This window comes from Jatropha curcas, chromosome 6 (genome assembly GCF_041381405.1).
Source record: "Jatropha curcas cultivar XTBG-Jc1 chromosome 6, XTBG_Jcur_1.0, whole genome shotgun sequence".
In the NCBI taxonomy this organism is placed as follows: domain Eukaryota; kingdom Viridiplantae; phylum Streptophyta; class Magnoliopsida; order Malpighiales; family Euphorbiaceae; genus Jatropha; species Jatropha curcas.
In genome coordinates this window covers 26,692,324-26,710,658 of record NC_143156.1, presented here as the reverse complement: position 1 = coordinate 26,710,658, position 18,335 = coordinate 26,692,324, and the positions used below count along the sequence as shown (strand labels likewise).

Sequence of the window (18,335 nt, the reverse complement as noted above, 5' to 3'; positions counted from 1 at the left end):
TCTGCATTACACCCTGCTTCTCATAAAAATAGGTTTGTTATTTTTTTTAAAAAAAAAAATTTAAATTGTGTAGGCACATAGAAAGAAAATAAAGTTGATTAAATCCCATTAAATCAAAATATAAACAATTTAATACAATTTAATCTAGTACTAATTGAGACATGACATTCCTTCCCAGTCAGAGAATTTAATGTAAGGGAAAAAGCTTAAAAGATTACATAAATTGGGGGAGGAAAGTATAAATATACAGCATTCAAGGACTCTAACTGAAGCGAAAACTCGAATGGGATTGAATTAAAATATTTAGTAATATATTATATCTAACTCTAACCAACAACGATAAGTAACAGCTGAAGCTCCCCATTACACAATTCATTTTCTCTGTCTCTCTCCCTTGGCATGTGATGTGAGATTGTCTTCTAATGGCGGAGAACAATAGGAAATGAAGTTCATATTATTTACCAGGAATTGAAAGACGAAAAGCTAAAAACGGAAGAGGAGAAGAGAAGAGAAAAGGAAATGTTCAGGTTACACGGTAAGCTTAAGTCTGAGAAATCTGGAGAAAAACTCAGTTTCAAGTTCTCCAATTTCCAGCTTCTTCAGGTATCTCTCTCGTCTATAGCCACAACACACTCTCATGTTTATTTTTTTATATATATAATCTGTTTCATTAATTTTTAAGTAATGCTTGTCTCTTGAAACTTTCTTTTTAAAGTTTGTTCCAACAAATTCTAGTAAATTGCAATGGTAGATTTATACTTAGTAAATTCTAGTGAATCTTTAGTAAGCAAGATCAATGATATGTAAGGACCATTCAGAAATTTTGTAGATTGGGTTTGGATAGATAGTATTTGAAATGGGAAGATTCAGATTTTGTTTTTAAATGAAACTCTTTGACTAAGTTATATTACATTGATTAATGGGTTGAGAACTTGTTTGGGCATGGATTTTGAAAATATCTAAGCAGAGGGTACATTTTTAATTTACACCCTCCAATAATTTGCTTGAGGAATATGTTCAAATCTTTGGGTTTTATATCGCCTATTTCTGGATTTTTTTTAATTAATTTTTTGACAATTTTATTTATTGCATTCTGATTTTTTTGGATTGTTGTCTCTTTATAGTGTGTCTTTACTCTATCATGGGCTAGTAACCAAAAGATGATGGTAATAAATCTCGCACAGTTGTTGCCCCTTTCAATGCCCAAGTTGTTCTGCATTTTCATTATGACGCGAAAGTTGAAGGTTTGATGTTTTCTCAATGTTTTCTGCATTATGATTTTGGCAATGGCAGGTACCAAAAGGATGGGACAGGCTCTATGTGTCTTTAATTTCTGTAGAAACAGGGAAAGCTCTCACCAAATCAGGGAAAGCATCAGTAAGAAATGGAAACTGTCAATGGACAGAGGCTTTGTCTGAATCTATTTGGATGTCCCAACGTGATGCTTCAAAAGAAATTGAAGAATGCTTGTTCAAGCTTGTTGTTTCCATGGTGACGTGATATGTTTGTGTTAAATATTCCTTTCTTTGGTGCTTTCGAAGTACTTAAATGGGATTGAGCCTGTCAGGGTTTAATCCCTGACTTCCTGCACTACAAGGCAGGCACTTGACCGCTAGGCTACTAGCTCAATGGCAATAACTAAATGAAAGGAAGAAATTTCTTTTTGAATTTTAATTTATGGTTGAGATCTGATTTGGTATGAATTCCCTGATTTTGTAGGGATCAACTAAATCTAGCATCCTGGGAGAGGCTACTGTTAATTTGGCAAGCTACAGGAGTTCAAAAACTGCTATTCCTGTTTCATTACCACTGAAGAAGTGCAACCATGGGACCATCTTACAAGTGAGTCATCAATCAAGTTCTTGCAATAGGTAGACAACACTGATGATGCCAGAGTTTACAAAATATCATGCAATACAAATTATTTTATCAGTCTCTTTTTCATCGAGCACAATTTATATAGAAAGGTGTTCTGACTCTAGATTAAGTCATAACCTATGCCTTATTCTCATAACCCTTTTGGCATACACTTTAAAAGAAACCTTCATTATTCTCGTACTTTTTCGATCACTATTTATGATAAAGAGAGGCATGGAATTTGTCAAAAAACTGTTCAGATCTCAAGGGTGATTAATTTAAGCTGGAGTCAGGGAGAAGGGTGTGACACTTGCTCCATAATTGTCCTTACTGTTAAGTAATTCATATCTGGTCAGTTTATGTAGGTATATCTGGTTAGCTTTTGTAGCTAATCATGTAAATAGAAACGTTATCATTTTTGCTATTGTAAATCTTATCAAGTCGTTGTCTTGGTCTTATAATGCATATACATTTACACTATAGTAATATATTGAAAAGCAAAGTTTTCCTCTTAGTTCTGTCACCTAGTACTACATGCAAAAATCTTAACAATCTCTCAAAGTTTATTAGATTTCCTCGCCCAACTATCCTTAACCTATCTCACATATCTTTCCAACACCACTATCAACATGGAGAAATAGACATATATCTTTTGTCCACTCTAGCACTTTGAAAAATATTACTGCAAAAGAATTTGGTATGTTATCCACTATCAAAATCACGACGAAATTAGAGTATAGATGTCCTTTGTTACTTCTCAACGCATAAGCCAAGTTGTCTCCAAGCATCCAAAATGACACGCCAGATTAACCTTCCACCAAAATACTGTTGTTCGTAGAGTACCCATCCTTTTGTTTGCATAGATGGAGTTCTTTGCTACTAACTGATCTCTAACTTGCAGGTTAAAATTCAGTGCCTAACACCAAGACCGAAATTCAGGTTTGTGGTTCAATTAAAAAATTTCAGGTTTATACCACTGGGTTTCAATTGTTCTGAAAGAGATAAAGTCACTTTTTTTAAAGGGAGGAGCAGTGGGAAGACACAGGTTCATACATGGAGGATGAGAATGTTGACTATGATGATGTGGAAAGCAAATCAGATGTATCTGATAGTTCATTGACTAAAAGTGTGGGATCCTCTTCTAGTAACCATTTGGATAGTTCATCTAGTGGAGGAGAACTACATAGCAAGGTACACTTGCATTAACTCAAGTTCTTATACTGTAATTGTAATCTGTACAATTTAGTTTATTAGGTGACCATCTGCAGCCAACCACATGGACAGTAATGTCATCCCATATATTATAATTCACCTTTTATAGAATTGTGCTAGTGAATTTGTGTTGTTGTTCTTTTAAATTTATTTCATGACTTTCTTGAATTTGATTTTTGAAGCTCAAGAATAGATGATGAATACCTAAATAAAAGATGAAAAACTATATGTTTATTTATTAGACGCAAGTTTATTTTTAATGAGTAAATGGGACAATTGGCGTTCTACATTCAACCATATGGCTACTGGTATTTGTCTATAAACCATTTGGCTATATATTCTTAGCCATATATTGGATTATGAGCCCTTTCTTTAAGTGCCTTACTTTTTGCAGATTCTATGAGCCTGCCTTATAAAGTCATGATACCATAAGCTATACCAGCCAATCAGGACTTCGGCTTTGCTCAGGCTCTAAAGATATCTGGTAGTTTAAGAATCAGGAAACTTATTCTCAGCTTTGGGCTTCTGAATGGATGTTTCTATTGTTAAATGATTCAGTCAGCAATAACTTAAATATGTTTTTGATTCTCTGTTTGGGGAGGAGATATTAGTATATGACATTGGTACTTGGAGAAAGATGGTTAAAGAATTTTCTTCAGTGCATTTAAAAAGATTTATTCATGCTTTATTATTTTGTTGCATCCTTATTCCAACTATGTTCAAACTATTCTGATAGTTTTTACATGCACTTACTGGCAACTAAAAACATACTTCTCTTTGTTGCCACAGGATTTCAGTTTCTCAGCATCTGGCTCACGTTATAGCTTTGAATCAATGGAGGGTTCACTGGGAAGGGATTCTCCGCGAAATAACTCGACCAGCATTGCAAACAACCACATTGGAAGACAAGATTCAACTGACTCCCAGAATAGTTATCCTTATGGATCTTATTCTTTTAATGATTCTTCTAAATCGAATCTCTCATCCTTTAACTCAAAGGTGTCCACCTCCCGAAGCAGCCTTCAGAATCAAAGGGATGAGTCTAATCGAGTTTATCGCTCTGTTGCCTCTTCACCTCTGCGAAATGCAGGTTCATCTAAGGACCTTCTAGAAGCTGCAGAAGTTACAATCGAAGAACTTCGAGCAGAAGCGAGGATGTGGGAACAAAATGCTAGAAAGTTAATGATTGATATGGAAAAATTGAGGAGGGACTTATCAGATCAGTTAAACCGCCAGGAAAGTCTAGAAATCGAGGTCACTGAATCACGCACAGAATGTGATGGCTTGAAACAGCAGATTGAAGAAATGAAGTTCTTGTTGGAGGAATCAATAGGGAAGCAAAAATCTGCTGAAACTTTGAATTATCAGGCGAAAGAAATGGACGACCTTCAAAAACAATTGGAAGATGAAGTGAAGTTCCAGAAAGAGTCAAATGCTGACTTGGCTCTACAGCTAAAGAAAACTCAAGAGTCAAACATTGAGCTGGTTTCCATACTTCAGGAACTAGAAGATACCATAGAAAAACAGAAAAAAGAAATTGCTAATCTTTCAAAAATGCAATCTGAAGACAAAAACCTAGGGAAATATGGCCTTGGATTTGAAGAAAATGGGGAGATAAAGCCAAACGAGGAAGTTCCTGTGAAGGATATAAGCAAAGTCTCTTGTGATTCATATCTGGAAGTGGAACATGAATTAGTGAATTTACCTTCAGGTTTAGAACCAGATGGTGAGAGGGACCTGGAACTGGAGATACAGAAGTTGCGAGAATCAGCAAAGAATTTAGAGAGTACCATTCAGTTTCTGGAAAAATCTCTAGAGGAAAAAACTTGTGAATTAGAGGATGAGAGAAGTTTGAAGACTCAAACTCTAATGGACTTTGAAGCACAATGGAGAGATAAGTTATCTGTAAAAGAAGAAAAAATCATCAATTTGGAAGCAAGGTTATCTGAGGCGCTCAAGGCTGATGGTCTCGAAAATGCAGACAATAACAATCTGATGAAAGAAGTTGAAGTTCTGAAACAGAGAATAGAGGAGCTTGAAAAAGATTGCAATGAGCTTACAGATGAAAATATAGAACTTCTACTTAAGCTCAAAGAATCAAAAGGGGATCTTCCAGGGTGTGGTGCCTCTTCTAATTCTTTATCAAATGGATTTCTGGAGAATGACTCCCTCTCTACCTCTGAATCTACAGTAAGCAAAATGAAATCCCAAATATGCAAGCTTGAAGAGGAGCTGAATGAGAAAGAAATGCTTATCGAAAGGCTGTCCACCGATAAATTGCAGAACCAATTTATAGGTCTTGAAAAAAAATGTTCTGACCTGGAGGTTCAGTTACAAGCTTACAAAGACAAAACATGTTATCTTAATGATGAACTTTGTAAATGTCAGGCCAGAGCAGAAGAGCAGGAAATTGAGATTGCTGCACTACAACAACAGTTAGTATCTTACCAAGAAAAGGAAACTCAGAAAAATGGCCAGTTTGCTGACATGAGGGCAGAATTCAAGAGTTCTCAATCAGATGATGCTGTTGAAATATCCAAAACACTGTCCGAGTTGCATGAACAGATTCAGTTGTGTCTATCCAATGCCAAAAAACAACAGTATGATATTAATTTTCCTTCAACTGCTGAAAATTACCATTATAATACATTGATTCCAAATGCTACAGATTTTTTTAGCCAAAAAGATCTAGCTATTGCTATTTTGAACAGCTTTGTCCAGCTAAAGGATTTGTTTGAAGCGAAAGTTGGCACACTGGAAGTTGAACTGAAGCGAAATGGAAAAGTCAGTGCAAGAGAAGCAAATGGTGGTGAGGTCCAGAAAAAATTGGAAACTTGCAATTTAGAAGAAAATGCTTTGAGAACTTCTAATCTGGGACAAGATCTGCAAATGAAATTTAAACCTGAAATTACAGATTCGGGTAAGGAGATATTGGAGAAGATATCTGAAATAGAGAAGCTTAAATCTGATAATTTGTTGACGGAAGAACAGGTGAAATCTCTAAGGAATTGCCAAAGGGAGTTGGAAACGCAGATTTCTAATCTTAAGAATGAAAGAACGCAGTTAGAGGAAGACGTGGAAGTTATGATAAGGGAAGGTGCTAAGACATCTGCATGCTTGGATGATTCTTGTAATGAAACAATGGTGATTAATAGTAGTATAATGACATCTACAGGCTTGGATGAATTACAAAATGAGACAAGGTTTCTTAATAGCACGATAAATTCCCATCTTCCTACCGAAAATACTCTTCCATCAAAGTTACTGGAGCTGGAAAGCAGCAAATGTGAAGTAGAAGCTCATTTGTCTGAACTAGAAAAAGAAAATGTATGGTTATCAGAACGAATATCTGGCTTGGAAGCACAATTGAGGTATTTGACTGACGAGAGGGAGACGAGCCGCTTGGAATTACATAATTCGGAGTCAAGTGCTATAAATCTACAGGAAGAGATAAATAGATTGAAAAGTGAATTGGAAGCACAAAAAAGTGATGGAAAACAAAAGTTACAAGGCATGCAAAAGCAGTGGTTAGAAACTCAAAGTGAGTGTGAATATCTGAAAATAGCAAATGTAAAGTTACAAATGACAGCTGAAAGCCTTATTGATGAGTGTAGTTTGCTTCAGCAATCAATAATAGAGTTAAGGAAGCAAAAATTGGAGTTGCATGGGCATTGTGCAATCTTGGAAGCAGAACTGAGGGAATCACGAAATGGATTTTCTGATGTGTTGAAGGAAATTGAATCTCTTGAAGGAAAATATGCTTTGATGCTGGAAGAAATCACAACAAAAGAGAAAGCCCTTGGTTTAGAACTAGATGCACTTCTTCAAGAAAACAAAACTTATAGAGAAAAACTCGTTACAGAAGAGAGCCTGCTGAATCAGATGTACTTGGAGAAGGAGGTTGAAGCTGAGAATCTTCACAGAGAGATCGCACGTCTTACTGAATATATATCTGCAACTCCTGAAGAAAAAGAAAGAACTGGTTCAGCAGCTATGATTGAAGTATCTCAACTACGTGCAGATAAAGCTATGCTCAAAGCTTCACTACAAGAAATCCAGCAAAAGCTTAAATTATCTGAGAGTAATCTCAGTACCCTCCAAATGGAATCAGAAACAAAGCTGTTAGGACTTATGGATGAACTTTCAGCTTCCAAACAAAACCTGGATGTTCTGATGGCAGACCATGAAAAGCTACTGGAATTGTTGGAAGATGTGAAATCCAATGAAGAAAAACATAAAAACATTGTTCGGGGGCTTGATTTAAAACTGAAGGCTTCAGCATATGTGAGGCTACAACTAGAAGAAGAAATTTCCAGCCTTAGGGTTCAATTGCAGAAAACAGCAGTATTTCAAGATGAAATTTTGTCCCTCAAGAGATCCCTCGATGAGGTCCAATTTGAAAACCAAAGACTTGAAGTTTCACATCAGATTCTCTCAGGAGATCAGGAAGAGCTGAAGGCCGAGAAAATGGTACTTCTACAGATGATTTCTGATATGCAAAGGGCTGTTTATGAATTAGAGAGCTGCAAACGCAGTAAAGTTTCTCTTGAGGAAAAGGTTTTGCGGCTTCAAGGGGATTTAACTGCAAGAGAGGCACTTGGAGCTGAGGATGCTGAGCTGAAAAATGAGCTTTCCCGGGTTAAGAGAGCAAATAGTGAATTACAAAGGAAGATAAGAGAACTTCAGGAAGAGAAGCAAGAGTACCTTAGGAGAACACAAGCTTTTGAAGCTGAGCTCAAGAAGAAGAGGAAAGCAGCAAAACAGGATTCACCAAACTCCAGCGACACAAGTCTTGACGTTTATTCTGAAGACAATGCAATTAGTAGTAACACTTCTTCACAGGTCTGTATGGGCTTTTTCCGTCTCACGTTCAATTGAGGATTGTTAATATTGCATCTTTTAATTCCTTTCATTTTTCTATATTTTTAGCTGCAATTTTTTTCAACAAAGGACGAGAATGAAATAGTTTTGGAAAGGAATTCTCCCACAGAATTCTCAAAACTTGGTTGATTAATTTTATGTATAACTTTTGTCTTTCTTCTGTGTTTCAGGTTGATATCGAAACAAAATTTGTTCCTGGAAGTTCCACGGTTATGGGAATTGATCCTTCATTAAAAATCGAGCAACTTGAAAATGAACTAGCTGAGACTTTGGAGGCAAATGACATGTATAAAACACAGCTTAAAAGGTGAGCAAAAATGTTTGTTTGTTCGCTTTACTTTTTTTTTTTTTTGGGCAAACATCTTACAAATATTCATGTCTTACATAATCATGCGCTCATGTCACTTTTTACACCATTTCACTTAATCAGATATTTACCTGTCTAGTTAGATTAGTTTGTATAAATAACATTAGCAGGACATATTAAAACAGTTGGCTCCACATTTAACATTGATGACTGCTCAAGGTTAAACAATCTATATATATATAGATAGATAGATAGATATCAGAGCATGTTCGACTTACCTTGAAAATTAAATAAGAGTGAAAATACATATATAAATCAAAAGAATCTTATTCCAAGTGTATTCTTTATTAACTATGTAAATCGAATTTATTGATTATATTTAAGAATTATACTTAAAAATATTATATTGTTTCGACATAAATCCAAAAAAAAAATATACGACAAAAAAATTTTGGATGCCTTGTGAATCGAATCAAGAAATAGAATTCTAATACCAAAACTACATTCCATTCCCAAGTTTAGAGCAAATCAATGTGAACTTGCAGTTTTCTTGTAGTTGGAATTGAAACTGAAACCCCAAATCACTTTTGTAAGTAACTGGAATCAAAACATTAGCTGAGGGGTTGATTTCTTGTTTATCAGATAACAAAGGAATTGGATGACTTCCAAAAATACTCTCAAGATTGTGGAATATGTTTTCTGACACAACTTGTTGAAAGACTGTTACCTTTCTTAGAAAAATAAACTCATTCTTGATCTCTGTCTAGCAACACTAACAGTAACAAGTGCTTGTTTTCAGCTTGTTGAATGAGGGTAAATTATCATCAATGGAGATAGAGTTGAGAGAATTGCGAGACAGCTATTTCCACATGAGCCTTAAATGTGCAGAGGTCGAGTCCGAGCGTGAGCAACTTGTGCTAAAACTCAGAGCAGTTAGCAATGGAAGGAGCTGATTTCTGGTGGTCGACGCCTATAGCCCTCCCAAGTAACATTTTTTCAACCAAATTTAATTTTTGTAGATCCCATAACACCAAGTTCTATTCAACTGAACAAATATAACAATAACATCCATAGCTAGTCTTATCTTGAAGCAAGAAAAAAAGTATCTAATATTGCTTATGGTGACAGTAACTCATAGACATTATTCCAAAAATGAATGGAAAGAGAAAAACAGCCTTGACAGATTATTATGTATAGCTTCTATAGCAATATATTATAGAAATTAATATTGTTTCTAGTGTATCAGCAGCTCAGCACCTAAAGGCAGATCAATGTAAGAGTTAATTCTCCCTTTCGTCTATTATGGAATTCTAAATTTTTTTATTTTTTTTTATTTTTTATGATCATCTTTGGCTGGCTTTGAATTTAAAATGAGATGGAATTTTCAGAATAAGATTTCGTTATTTAATTTAGTTCATATATATATATGTGTGTGTGCGTGTGTGCGCGTGTGTGTGTTATATGAGTAGCTTGTTTATTTTTATAATCGAGAATGGAGTAGCTTAATGGCAAATAACACTTGCAGGGTTGTAGCTTAGATCATGAGTTCGATTTTCTGTAATGCAAACCCCCCTCAGACAGCCCATTTGCCTCCGAGGGCAAGCAGGTATTAGTCAGGTAATGGACTCTCGTGAAACTAAACCCAAGCCAAGAGCCATTCTCTAATACATCCAAGGAATCTAATGCTCATAATTGATAAGAAAACCTCTTTTAAGGTAAGATGAAAACTAATCAACATAACCCGAACAACACATAAATTAAAACCATGCCAAAAATGGGAATTCATCCTATTTATTTTCCAGCAATTTTGTATGGAACAATAAAAATTTACATAATTAAATGTTATAAAAATAAAACTAAAAAAAAAAATTAAAGAAATCAAAGTATGTTCAATATTATTATTAGACACTATATACATTTAAAAAAAAATCATATTGAAAAAGAATTAAACTAAAATTATAGAAATCAACCAACCTCTGCTTAGGATTAATGTTTGGCACTTATGACAGAAAGGGTAAATTGGATTCTTAATAGAAAAAATATGAACTTTGTCTGGTTCTTAAATTATGATAAGTTATTTTAATTTTATCAATTGACACCATTAAATATATTTTTCTTAACAATTATGGTATTCATCTGACTGTCGTTCAATTTTGGTTGTTAAACTAATCCGATGAGTTCGACACTTCAACATGTTAATGAACTAGGTTCTTTTTTTCAGATCGGAGAACGGAGATTCAAACTTAGATTTATTGTCAGATCGTATATATATTTATTACTAAGTTATGCTTAGTATTCTGAACTGGATTCTTTTATACTAGCACTTAAGGGTTTATTTAATTTCAACTATACATGCTAGTTAATTGTTTATAAGTGATAATTGGTAGCTAATGATACTGATTATTCGATAAAATTTCAATTGCAGCTGCATCGCTGTTGAAATATAAAAATGATAATTACTTGTATAATTATTTTCACCAACAATATATATAAGAACAAAATATATTACTCTCCCCGTTCCATTTTGTTTGCTTGTGATTCATTTTTTAAATGTCACAAAATATTTGTAAAGTTTTTAAATTTGTACATTTAAATAATTACTTTTTCCATAATAACCTTTATGATTGTTTATTAAATCAATAATTTTTATTTATATCTTAATGAGTTAAGGTTGAGAAAGTACAATAATTTTCGTTGACTAAATTCTTAATATGTGTGTTCTGTCAAACCATGCAAACAAAATGGGACGGAGAGAGTATTTTATATTTTAATGTGTTATATAAAAACATTAATTTTAAAAAATCAATAATAAATAAATACGAATAGCAATAACTGAGAGGAAAAAATTTCATAATATATTTGATAAATTTAGTAAGCTTTTATCAGTTACTAATTAAAATCCTTATTCAATCATTCATAAAACAAATTCCACAATCCACATATTAGATTCCTCGTTAATGATCTAAAACCTTGTGACACAAATTTAAAAAATGAGTTGAAATTATAAAATGATTGATTTTACTATTTTGGCAAAGCTATTGGCTAAATACACATAATACTTTAAAAGCAAAGTAATACATATTTTCTACTTAATAACTATGTTATATGTGTTTGATAAACTATTTAATCAGTGATTGATAACTGATAGAAATTTCAATTGATTGCATCAACTGCGTTTTACATTTTGGAGCTTTTTCCTATCTAGTTGATTTACATTTATATTATTTTGAACTTCATTGACTTCATAAAAATAATTGCTATCAAAATTATTTTTTTAATTTAATATTTTTTATAACCATTTTATTTATGGTTATTTTTTAACCATTACGAAATTCAAAATTCCCAACTACAAACGAATTCAAATTTGGGCTTATGGGTTCAAAACCAAAACCCAAATTCCCGCTCTTCAAAAATAACCCGGGAAGCCCCAAAATCCTAAAGACCGCCCCAAAAGTTTTCTAATTTACGCATATCTAACCGTCCATTTTCATCCAATAATACCCACCGTCCATGGCATCAATCCGTGTCTCTTCAAAACCAACCAATCACCTCTCACCTCTTTCCTCTATATAAGCAATCGCAAAATCACAATCGCAAAATCACAATCTTTCACCTCTTCATTACTTTGCATCACCGATTTTCTTTTACGATTTAGAAAAATTCCTGATGGCGCCAAAGGCCGAGAAGAAGCCAGCGGAGAAGAAACCGGCAGAAAAAGCGCCGGCGGAGAAGAAGCCAAGAGCAGAGAAGAAACTGCCAAAAGAAGGCGGCGCGATCGATAAGAAGAAGAAGAAGGCGAAGAAGAGCGTAGAGACGTACAAGATATACATATTCAAGGTGTTGAAGCAAGTCCATCCTGATATCGGGATTTCCAGTAAGGCTATGGGGATCATGAACAGCTTTATCAATGATATATTTGAAAAGCTTGCACAGGAATCTTCAAGGCTCGCTAGGTATAACAAGAAGCCAACCATCACTTCTCGCGAGATCCAGACTGCCGTTAGGTTGGTGTTGCCTGGTGAGCTTGCTAAGCATGCTGTATCTGAAGGAACCAAAGCCGTGACCAAATTTACTAGCTCTTAGGGTTAAGGTTAGGGTTAGGGTTTAGAATGATTTCAGTAGAAATTTGGGGATTTAGGGTTTTCTGGATGTAAAGGTTGGGCTTTGTCTTTTTCAATTAAATTTGATGTTAGTTTGTTTATTCGGTTTCAAAATTAATTGAATTTCTAAATAGGAGTTCCTTAATTTTCTCCCGTTTGATTGATTCTGTGGTTCTTTAATCGTTTCCTCCTCAGAGCAAGTCATTGGAAAACATCCTAACGAGCCTTTAAACCATTTAGAATGTTACTTGCAATCAAAAAGCTGATCTAAGATAATGTTTTCAGAGAGATCAAATCTAAAGCTCGTTCAGCACCCAGAATCCAAGCTTGGTCCACTTTAATCTTTTGAAATGGATGATTTAATTGGAAGATTGGAAAAAAAAAAAAAAATGCTTATGAGAGGAAAGATAATGCTTACCTTTATCTTTCTTGTACTAGTGATTGGTAAAGGGGAATGAAGTAAAAAATATTCTAACAAAACATCATTTTATTTACGGAAGAATGAAGAATTGAGGTGCCGTTTGTTAATCCAATTATACATTGCATAACATTCCCACATATAATCAGAAAAACTGTTGGCAACAACTAGACACTCTACAAATAAGATCCTGAGGAACTTCTCGCTTCCCTCCATCTCATCTGGATCACTCTACAGTATGGAGTATGCTCGGATCACTTCAATGATCGGTGCTCGACACAATGGGCACTTTCCACCTCCTCGGACTAATTCATTTGCACATTTTGAACAAGTGCACATGTGACCGCATCTGCATAATATTTATTTTGAACAAAAACTAATCAGTAAAACAAAATACCATTCAATTCAATTATGCACTCCTTGTTAAGATAGAATGAGGGATACCTGTACAGTAAAGAATCAATATGGCTATCACAACAAACGCAACATGTTCCTTTCCTTACATGACCCCATTTATATCCATCTTCAGATGACTCGGCACCCAAGCCTGTAAAACAATGGCACGGTTTAAGGTGAATGATCAAAATTAGAACGAAAATAATCCTCAAAACCTCATAACTCTAACTAAAAGGAACCGAATGGCCAAATGGTGGAAACCACCAAATCTCCAAACCTTTTTCACCAGCTGATCGATTTAGAGCTGCAGACACTTCCTGTCTGACAGAGCGCTGTAGCTCAAGTTGCATGTCCATGCAAGCCTCTAACATCCTCTGCATGTGGCTCATTCCTTGCTGAAGTCTTGCCATGTCTGCTCTCAAGTCGTTAATCATCTCCCACTCCTGTGCCAATCAATATCCATATTCATATTGCAGAACTCACACGATGTTGAAAAGGAAGAAAACCAATACAATAAATTGTTCCAAGCTTTATGGTGGAAACATGACTCACAAGTTCTGATCGATGCATGCTATGGCGAGACCAGCTAGTATGATGCAAATCCTGGTGCCAGAGTGGCTGAGGTGGGGGCACAGGTGGAGATGGCAGAACCATTGAACGCCTAGCATTATGCTGATCTTCATTTTGTTCTTCTCTCTGCTGCTCCTCATCTCGCTCTGGTGAACTGGGAGTTGGGGTGGGCAAGTTTCTGTGCAGATCCCAGTCAATGGGAGCACGGCCTTGCCTTTCCACATATGACTGTATTAATTGGTCCAGACTTTCACGGAAACCACTGCGAAGAAGATTAGATACACTTCTCCTACAAGGTGAAGAAAAAAATTTCAACATTTTAATAATCTGAGTTAATTATTACAAAAATCAAGACCGAGATCCATCATTATCAAATACCTGCTTAGAAGTTCCCTTAGTTCCATACTATATACATTCTCATCATCAGGTGGGTGAAATCTATTAAATCTTCGCACTGGAACAGCACGTCGCATTCTTGGTGGGTCAGAAGGCCCCTCTGTCCAATTTTCAGCTTCCCGCGTGCCATTCTCGTGCCAATTTACAGCAGCTTCTTGTGGATGATTTTGTTCACTGTGAAGATTTCCAGTAGTTTCCTGAGGCCAGTCATTTACAGAATTCTCTTGCCAATTGGCATCCATTGGTTCTGCATCACCATTTCTCCATTCATTGAACTGACTATAATCTGATTGTTGCCAGTTTTGCCGTTCATCATCTGCTATTTCTCCTTGCCAATCCTCTCTTTGATTAACAGTTTCTTGCCAATTTATGTTATTTGCAGCTGTGTTGCTTTGTGAGTTGTCTGTTTGATCAGAATGCAGATGGATGTCAATTTCTCGACTCCTAGGTTGTGATTGCTCATTTTCTTCCTGTTGGATATCCTGTGAAGTGTTTGTTTGACTTTGATCATTTCTAACATCATTGACATTATCATCAGGAGTGCTATCAGAATGGCCGCTTACTTGACCACGAACAATAGTTTCCAACCTAGAGCGGAACCCTTCCCTGAAAGAGAAAGAAAAAGGCCAAACGTTGGATGTGTTTTCTTGTCTAGATTGCAAATGAACAGTATATATATATATATATATATATATATATATATATATATATATATATTTAATCCAGCAGCTGCATATGCACATTTGAATTATATTTGGCACACCAAAACTCCCAGCACTTACACCTTTCACCACATAATGATAAAATCCAAGAAAGCAGAAATTCGAACAAAATAACAAGAATGTTCAAGAGAATTCTAAAGGCTTGTGTCATGAAAAGAAAGCAAATGCTTACCTTAATCCAGAAACAGTGTGACGTTGTCTCAATTGAACTAGTTCACTAGCAGCCATTGAAGGCGGTCTCTCCTCTTCAACTGGTCTTTCATTCCGCAAAAATCTACCTCTCAGTAATGACTGGAAAAATATTATATTTTAGCACTCAAACCATTGATAGCCTTAACAATTTTAATGATCAGAAGGGAGAGTTTTCAACCATCAAATTTGCAATTCTAAAATACTATCATTTACTTTGTTGAAGATAAAAGGTTTCGACCATAAACCTGAAGATACTATAATCATTAGCCCACAAGAATCTTATAATCATTAGCAGGGGGCTGGTGGAACACATGCAATCTGACAGAAGATGGCAACTATTTTCGAGGCAATTGATACGGCTATATGCAATGTTAAAAAGCATCACTCTCTTAAGGAATAGGACGCCGATAAAATGTATGCCAGATAAATAAATTGAGCTCAAAACAGGTTTAAGAAGCCCAGAATTCCAACTGAAATGTCGTCCACTATGCACACAATGTACTTTATTTCTCCCTCTGAAAAATACCATACAGTACTCTGTATCCAAATAGTTACATCAAGGAATCTTATATGAGTTTGTTAGTTGAGGGATTCTTCACAAATAATTGGGTTCAATGGAAAAATTATGTCATTTGCATCCAACAAATATTTATAGACAGGCATATCATACTCAATGAATTTTTTTTCTCAAAGAAGAAACTGTGCAGTTCACGGTTTCATATTATTCAAACTACCAAGGACCTGAGCTTGATAAGAGATATTACCATGACAAAAGCATTATGTTAAAGGACCAACCTGTATGCGGTTACGATGGGCAAAATCAGAAACAGCTCGATGCTCCAACAATCCCTGAAGTTCCCTCTGCCTTTCCCGCTCAATCCTGACAAGTAGGTCAAGAAGAGCTTGTCTTCCACGTAGCCTCAGCATGTCTCTACGAATATGCTCTGGTTGTCCTTCATCATGGTCAGCAGCTGGTCCATCACGAGCTCTGTCACCTTGTGCGTCTGCTCCAGCAACATGATCTTCTCTCCGTCCTCCACGACCTCCTCGATGCTGACTTGCCATCTGCACCCACTCCCTAACAATTCTAACCCTTTCACGTTCTGTTTCACCAAGCCATTCCCCTCTAGAACTGCCATTCCTTTGGGATATATTAGATGTATGATCACTAATGCCACTCTCCATCCACCCGCGGACAATCTGCCTCACCCTCTCCCTCTCAACTTCACCAAGGTCAGGAGATTGCTCCCTACTAGATGCATTGTTATCACCATGCTCATTTTGTGACCCTTGCCTCCCATGTGACCAAGGTCCAAACTCATTCTCACTTTCACTTGCATCCCCCAAACTTCCCTGATTCTCACTGCCTCGACTCTCTGACATGTTTGTACTTGACAAATTCGTATTGGACTCCACACTCCTTTGCTGTCTCAATCTGACCCTCACTCTCTCTCGTGCCCTATTCAACAAATGCTCATCCTCCAACTCCCGCCACATTTGCAAAATTGCAGAAGCCTGAGTACTAGGCCGCTCAACTGCCCCCTGTCTTCTTGAAGTGGGCGACTGTGACTCCCTCAAAAATGAGGAATCAAGCATTGAAACAGTGTGCAAACCTGCAAGTGCCATCAACTCTGACTCTCGATTCCTCCTCTCAAGTGTAGTTATCATCTCCTGTGCCTGGCGAGCAGCCCATTGGCTTAGAATGCGAGAGTGACGCCTCCTTGCAGCTGATGACTCAGCCAAGTCATCACCCTCAAGATCAGACCTACGTCTTCTACGGACAAGCTGATCCCCCTCATCATCCTCATCATCTGGATTACGAGTTGAACTACATGATGCAAATGACATACAATCATCCAAATGGCCACGCATCAATTCCTCCAATCCCCTCTCAAATTCAGTTCGGGCATCATCTGTAGATTCAGGTTTTTGTTGTAAAGGTTGAAAATCTGTCATCCTCACACAATCCCTTACCCCAACTCACACAACCACCACCACCACACTCACAGAATCACCACCTATAAATAATGATAATGAATAATCATCCTTTAATTTCACATAATTACCCAAAAATCCCTCTTCGATCCTTAAAAAAATAAATAATCGGAATCCGAACCCTAAATTCAATTTCAAACTAATACCAAAAAATAAAAAAATAAAGGGGAAAAAATGAAAGACAAAAGGAACAAAAATAAAAATAAAAGCAAAACTACGCCTAATTGAAGATTCTGATCGATACAGTCTCAATTCATATCACCTGATAACATTTACAAAAGTCAAAATTAAATAATAACATCTACAATTTCACAATTTAAATTTAAAAAAAAAAAAAAAAGAAAAGAAGAAGAGAGAAATCAAATAGAGACAAAACCTATTTAGAGAAAATGAGAGATGTAAAATTGAAATGGTGAAAGGTAAGCGAAAGAAACTTGCCTATGAAGCTGTATGTATATTTATGAAATGGCGTTTCTGTTTCTGTTTCTGTTGTTTGTCAAAGTGAGAGAGAGAAAACAAAACCCTAACTTTGTTTTATATTTCTATCTCTGTACAGAAAGAAAGAAAAAAGAAAGAAAATGCAAAGTGTAAAGAGAAAAATTGTTGAAGAAGAAGAATAAGAAGAGAGAGATCATACAACATAATGATATCACAATTTATAAAATACATGAAAGAGAGAGTGTTTTAAGAGAGAGAAACTGAAATGGAAAGTTTTTTAGAGAGAGAACGCACATAAGGAAGGGAGAGAGAGTGTTTTTTTATTATTATTATTTTTATTTTTATTTTTTTGCTAGTGAAAGGACAACGGTTCTAAAGGGCGCGGCGATCTAACGATTAGTGCCACGTGGTCTATTTTTGGGGTTAAATTTTTATTTTATTTACAGTTAATTTGATAATGCCCTGTCATATATAAGTTTTTTTTTTTTTTTACCTTTTTTTTTTCAATTGGATTAAATTTTTAGTGGTGAATGGTGATGTCTGAACAGTTAAACACTTGACTTGGTCTTCTTCTTTTGTTTTTTCTAATCCTATAGAGCTGTGAAAAATAGATGCCATCATATCAACCGAGGTGGTACAAGTAGGAATGATTTAAGATTTTTGGCTAATATTAATTATTTTAATAATTATTAACTATTTTATTAATTATTAGTTATTTAATAATAAAATAATTATTTAATTATCTATTTAACTTAAATAATAAAAAAATACGCTAATTTTTAATTAACTAAATTTGGGAGAAGTAACGTAACTATGATCGCCGAAAAAATTTAATTAATTTTTTTAAAGCA

At 35.4% G+C, this 18,335-nt stretch overlaps 3 protein-coding genes across 6 annotated transcripts; 2 read left to right on the top strand and 1 right to left on the bottom strand.

Annotated features, from left to right (window-relative positions):
* Positions 1-331: 331 nt before the first annotated feature.
* Positions 332-9,580, top strand: LOC105648564 (uncharacterized). Of its 3 annotated transcripts, XM_020684559.3 has the most exons (9): positions 332-603; positions 1,294-1,491; positions 1,720-1,842; positions 2,759-2,796; positions 2,880-3,048; positions 3,859-5,669; positions 5,781-7,911; positions 8,121-8,257; positions 9,057-9,580. In XM_020684559.3, exons 1-9 carry the CDS (start codon positions 520-522, stop codon positions 9,208-9,210), a joined length of 4,845 nt encoding a protein of 1,614 aa, XP_020540218.1. In that variant the 5' UTR covers positions 332-519; the 3' UTR covers positions 9,211-9,580. The 3 variants fall into 3 exon arrangements, with proteins under 3 accessions (XP_020540218.1, XP_012090382.1, XP_089579467.1); XM_012234992.4 differs by having other exon boundaries at positions 3,859-7,911; XM_089723341.1 differs by lacking the exons at positions 332-603; positions 1,294-1,491 and having other exon boundaries at positions 1,787-1,871; positions 3,859-7,911.
* A 2,264-nt stretch (positions 9,581-11,844) lies between these two features.
* LOC105648572 (putative histone H2B.3) lies at positions 11,845-12,502 on the top strand. Its single transcript, XM_012235005.4, has one exon. The coding sequence runs from the start codon at positions 11,924-11,926 to the stop codon at positions 12,338-12,340; it is 417 nt and encodes a 138-aa protein (XP_012090395.3). The 5' UTR covers positions 11,845-11,923; the 3' UTR covers positions 12,341-12,502.
* Positions 12,503-12,824: 322 nt separating this feature from the next.
* Positions 12,825-17,774, bottom strand: LOC105648580 (RING/U-box superfamily protein). Of its 2 annotated transcripts, none has more exons than XM_089723342.1 (8): positions 17,485-17,774; positions 15,847-17,308; positions 15,032-15,150; positions 14,120-14,743; positions 13,724-14,030; positions 13,449-13,614; positions 13,220-13,322; positions 12,825-13,124 (listed from the first exon to the last, which is right to left on the bottom strand). In XM_089723342.1, exons 2-8 carry the CDS (start codon positions 17,005-17,007, stop codon positions 13,007-13,009), a joined length of 2,598 nt encoding a protein of 865 aa, XP_089579468.1. In that variant the 5' UTR covers positions 17,008-17,308; positions 17,485-17,774; the 3' UTR covers positions 12,825-13,006. The 2 variants fall into 2 exon arrangements, with proteins under 2 accessions (XP_089579468.1, XP_089579469.1); XM_089723343.1 differs by having other exon boundaries at positions 15,847-17,069.
* Positions 17,775-18,335: the final 561 nt, after the last annotated feature.